The 5,739-nt window shown below is 40.9% G+C and overlaps 1 protein-coding gene across 1 annotated transcript; it reads right to left on the reverse strand.

Moving 5' to 3' along the window:
- Positions 1-752: 752 nt before the first annotated feature.
- Positions 753-5,216, reverse strand: CKX7 (cytokinin oxidase 7). Its single transcript, XM_021421345.2, has 4 exons — positions 4,291-5,216; positions 3,860-4,135; positions 2,703-2,965; positions 753-1,306 (listed from the first exon to the last, which is right to left on the reverse strand). The coding sequence occupies exons 1-4, from the start codon at positions 4,984-4,986 to the stop codon at positions 994-996; spliced, it is 1,548 nt and encodes a 515-aa protein (XP_021277020.1). The 5' UTR covers positions 4,987-5,216; the 3' UTR covers positions 753-993.
- Positions 5,217-5,739: the final 523 nt, after the last annotated feature.

Consider the following 5,739-nt stretch of genomic DNA (forward strand, 5'->3'; position numbering starts at 1 on the left):
TGCTGATCCTAAAAGGGGTAGAATACGTCCGTGCATGACACGATTCCCAAAGAACGTATAGGATGCTCTGCATGGGATTAAACGACGAAACCTTCTCTCATTGGTCGGTTGCATCTTACAAGAAATCATGATCTTATAATTGAACTCTAAAGCTGCTGCGGGACCCTTCCAGTTTTAACTTTGCTCTGCTTTTGATGACGGAGGGAGGGAAGGGAGGGAGATGGAAAAAAAAAAAAACAAAAGGAAAAGGAAAGAAAGAAAAAGGAGGAGAGAAATGGAGAAAGAAACGGAGTAGATTTGATTTGCATGGAGCCACTTTCGAACAATCCCCGAGGCTAAACAAACAAGGAAAACCATATGGTTAAGGAAAAGGAAATGGGGAGAAAAAGCTAGCAAAATTGGAGAGAGTTTTTTCATCTTTAGTTTGAAAAGGAGAATCTGATACCTAATTCCAAGGCTAATTGGTTATACCTTTTTGATTTGTCATCTAAATGGTTTTGACAAAGATTTGACCAAATTTTTCTTGCAAGTTGGAAGTCAAATTATCTCCGACTGAAACATCAATCCCACTTGAGATTATATATCTCAGATATGACACGAATTGAACGGTCCATATTGATTGGCTTATAGCGCGCGACGACAGGGACATGAATCGAAAGTCTAGAAGGTATTGACAGCTTAGTTTCTACAGTAATCAGGGTCTTGCTTTCTAATCTTAGGAGCTTGTTAGTCAAATCATGCGCTGGTTGAAATATTCCAAGTCTTTTGTTGTTGGCTTTTCTTCTTATGAGCAAAAAATTAAAGAAAACTTGAGATCTAATTTGATCAAGAGATAGATATATATATATATATATATATATATATTTTGGCTTTACAGTGATATAATCCAACATGGATTGTCAACCAACAGGAAACGGAAGTGACCCACCAATTAATGGGGAAACATTAAAGATGACAAATTTGATATACCAAACAAAAAATTACAAATTGCTACTAATTAAGATTGTGATGGATCCTTTTAAAAATTTTCTGTCCAGGTGCAAGGATGGCCATGGGATCAAAACTGGCCTTCCTCTCCACAAATCTTGTCCATTGATTCCCAAAATGTCGTTTCCAATCCTCTTTTGACTTGTAGTGAGGGAGGTATAGCTTGAAACCCAAGCCCTTTTTGATGCACCACTGAACAATCTCGTGGTTTTGTGCAACCAAAGTTTCAACCGCGGGGCCCTTGGGAACGAACCGGAGCAACGCCACGATGTAGAAGATTTCGCCTCCCGGTAGCGCACCGGACGTTCGATTATCCCACCTGAAAGCAACCATGTTTGTATTAGAACAACAAATACTACTCCCTCTATCCATTTTATCCATAAAGCTGAAAGCAGCACCAATGATTCTCTCTCTCTCTGTCTGCTTTTATTCATATTTTAATAAAATGAAAAACATTCGTATATCCTAACATTATTACGTCTCCCTCCTCTAAAAGGAAGCAACAACCATGCTTATTATGCCCTATTTTGGAACATAAGTTTGAGCTAAAAACTATACCCTAGAAAGCAAAGACAAGAGTTCATGTCATAAGTCACAATCTTATCCTATATATAATTGAGGAAACTGGGACAAAAGTATCCCAGTTTTCCTTTTCTGTCATTTGTAGAATTATTTCCCTTTTCAGTACAATTTCGAAGCGGCATAACAAACATGGTTGCTTGGCTGAAATTATACTGATGGTTTTAACTGGTCTGAAAGCAAACACCAGTAATAAATCTGAGTAGGTAAGGTAAGGATGCAAAGCATGCCAATGACAATTGACAGCCCAGAATAGGGATAATTTCGTCCAAGAGAAAAAAATCGTCGCTGGAGCCCAGACAAATTATGGTGTCATTATACCTTGGTTGGCGAATAAATGTCTTTGTCGTTTCTCAAATGGCAAAGACTGACTTTGGAAGTTACCTCACTTGAAATTTCTTTTCCATATAAAGACTTACCCCCCTTTATGACCAATATACCCCACGTATTTCTCCCAATTTCCATAAAATATCCATAGACGGCAAATCCCTGTCCCTCTTCTAATGTCTACTCCTTACTTCGTTGCAATTTGGGCCGAAAATAAATGGATATAAGAAAAGGGATATTATAAGGGTGGGCCCCAGCCCTCTCTTGTCCCACCAAGTACTTTCTCTACGTTTGCTTATACGTTAACACACCACCGCTGCACCAAACACCTAACATGACGTAAACTGTAACACAAATCTTCGAGTACGGATATGCTACGGTACGGTTGAGCTCATAGTAAGATTGTACGACAACCGTCAATACGTTTTAAAAGATTAGTTACTAATTGATGTTATATGCCATGTAATCTCGTGGATCCCAATGGTTGACTCTTTTAGACGCAGTAGAAATTATTTGACCCTCCTCCCAAAAAACAGAAAAAATCTTAACCACCCGATTTAAAATCGCTTCAGCCAAAGAGTCAGCAAATCAGTGTGAAAGGGCCAGGTGATTGAGGTTTGGGGGGTCGTGATTCAATGTTGTCGATGACTAAGGGAAAAAAAAGGCAGTGGGTCCCTCGACCCACATGATAACACGTGTCGAGTTTCTAAGCTCCTGGTGAAAACCTCGTCATCTCACACGTGACAGACATGCAGTTTTGACATTTAATGAGGGGTCCACAAAATAAGTTGGGGAGGAGAAATACTCACTTGCTTCGCAAAAGAGGGTAGATCAGCATGGGCCCACCGATTCCATCTTTCAACATCCTTTTAAATACCGTCCGATCAAACTCAACGATGTCCGATTTGGACACGAACAGGTTCAGCCAAGGGTGAGGGCTGTCCCAAATGCCGTTGGCTTTCGCGTGTTCCTCCGCTCGTTTCACACGCAATAAGAACTCCACGTAGCTGACGTCCAGCTGAAACTTCAACCCCCTCACGAATCCTAGCCGTCCAAGAAGTCTTCTTTCGGCCTGCACAGGGAATTGAGTAAAATAAAGAGGGAGTCAGGGGCAATCACGCCATTTGGACGGAGCAAAGAGACAACGCCATTCGTGAATTACAGATTCCAGAAGATGATGGGCTTTTTGGCCATTTCTGGAACTGTGGGGACCAAAACGTCAGCCAAAATCTCAATGATCAGCGGGCTACGACATTTGCGCTGCAACGTTACTATTTTAGCCCTGACAAGTTGCTGATTTCACGAAAGCGACCCATCTAGTAAAATACGACTGAGGGATCATCAGAGTCCCATTCTCGTAATTAAACCCAATAGAATGGGCATTTTCAACAACTTTTTTGTGTCAGAAAATCCAATGGAAGATACATTATACTGTATGGTCAGTTTCAACAATGAAACTATATAATAACAATAAATAATTCAGACATTATTATTATCCTATTTTATTTTATTTTTATAATAAAAATTGATAGCATTAGGGAATTTTTTAGGTTCTTGTTGTGAATGATGGAGGACGGGAATAAGCCGTCCTCCGTCGCTGAGGGTTGTACACGTGTAAGCAAGCTCCGAGTTTTCTTTGACTTTTTTTCACTGTCCGGCGGGAACATGGTTGATGATAGGACCCCACTCTTTTTGTTCGTGGTCAACAGCTTTATAAGGGACCCACTTAGCAGGCACCTAGGTCAAAACTTAGTCATCAGTGTATCACAAGCTATGTACCCCACAGTTTCCAATTCCGGCGAAAGACTCCAGTTTTTGGCCCTTTTATCATTCATCGACGGTTACCAATCAAGGTTCTATCTTGTTATGGTAATATATGACGCAGGAAATTATTAAGCCCCCTCCCCCACCTCAAAAAAAAGTGTTGGTGAAATTTTTTTAAAAAAAAAAGAGAAAAGATTGTTACCGTGTCTACAATTGAAGGGTGGTCACCGTTGCGGTAATGGAAAGCCACTTCGAGGCAATAGAGGACGGAGCCAGCGGCTTGAGGGATGTGAGCCGGGTCGAACTCGTGGTCCGGGTCCAATGGCACAGATGGCCAGCCATTGACCGGGTCATCATTGTTGGCGAATACGAATCCTTCGACGTAATCAAACGACTCGCCTTCTTTCTGAGTCACCAGAAACTCAGCATCCCGAGTAAAATCCTCAAACTCAGAATACACCACCCTTATCCATCTTACCTAATCACACAAATAAAAAAAAAAAAGCAAAACCACCTTAAAACAACCGAAATTACGTAGCGTAAACGTGTCACTCATGCACTTAAAAATGTAGAAATTCATAATATCAACAACAAAAAGAACAAAAGCGAAAATTTGTGACAAAGTACACCCACCATGTCCGGAGCAGGCTGTAACTTAATCCTAGCTCTGGTAATAATACCGAACTGACCAAGCCCACCAAGGACTCCAAAAAAGAGTTCGGGGTTTTGGGTTTCGGAGCAAACCGATATTTCTCCTTTCCCAGTTACAACTTCCAATTCCGTCACGTTCGACGTCTGGGGACCATAACGGAAGGCTTGTCCACTAACGCCTGCGTTAGATAGAGTCCCACCCACCGTTAGGCTCAAGTAGTCGGTCCACGACCTTGGAGCCAAACCGAACCTCGAAACGCACCGTGTCAAGACGTCTTCCCATAATGCCCCGCCGGAGACATCGATATAAGGCGAGCCATTTACTGTCAAGAACTTGAAATGGTTTTCCTCCGTGGAACGCATGTCTATCACGAGTCCCCCTTCGGCCATCGCCTGACCGTTGATAGAGTGGCCGTTACCCCTAGCCGCAACCGTCAGATGGGTAGTCAGCGACGCGGCCTTAACGACTCGGGCTATATCTTCGGCTCCAGACGGTTTAATTAGAGCCAGCGGCCTAACCGAATAAAGACCGCCGAAGTCTTTAACGGCTATGCCGGTTTTACCACCGCTCTCGATGCTGCCTTGTAGGTCGAGGGATTTACGTATGCTGGAAACGTCGTCATCGGGTTTCGACTCGGCGTCGTTTTCGTGTACGAATCGTTCCAAGCAAGCTATCATCTTCGTTGGAAATGGGAATTTCGCCGGTAACCGTTTAGATTTTTTTCCTGTTTCAGTTTCTGTCTGTTTCTCCTCACTCTCGTCTCTTTTTTTTTTTTTCCTTTTGGTAAAACGAAAGGGAGGGTAGTTGTTTAATTTAGAGCACTATAGTCTACAAATCTAAGCCTATCTTGGAAATAGTTTGGAGGTTAAGGGGGGATGAGGGTCCTTAAATAGTGCTGAATTTGGGAAGGAGAAGAGATTGATGACGTCAGCTTGGGTTCAATGCCCTTGTTGACGTTATGATCCTATTGACATACTCTGTCTGCCACTTTCGTTTAATTTATTGGAAAAAAAAATAATACTACTAAAAAAGTTGGCCTTTTATTGTTTCACTCTTTTTTGCCATTGGAATTTTTTGGACAATAACTTTCAGTCTTTTTTTTTTATTGAAATTATTTGGATTTCTCAAAAATGTTTCCCTTTGGGATGTAGCAATCTTATTTCATGCAAGTTACTAGTACTGTTTTTTCATTTAGATTTTGTACTTATAACGTTTTGTATAATTGCATTTGCCCTCATTAGAGACTATAAACTTGTAGATTAAGGCATTATCTCTATATACGCTTGATTTCATTATAAATTAATCATTAGCCGATAGGATGTAATTATCCTTTACTTTATTTCATTAAAAAATAAGTAGTTACACTTTGTTATCTCCTTTTTTTTATTACTAAAGTTACCATTATAAGGTTTTTCTTTCCTGAATGAAGG

The sequence above is a fragment of the Theobroma umbraticum genome, unplaced genomic scaffold, assembly GCF_002168275.2.
Source record: "Theobroma umbraticum cultivar Fairchild unplaced genomic scaffold, ASM216827v3 scaffold_56.0, whole genome shotgun sequence".
Classification (NCBI taxonomy): Eukaryota; Viridiplantae; Streptophyta; class Magnoliopsida; order Malvales; family Malvaceae; genus Theobroma; species Theobroma umbraticum.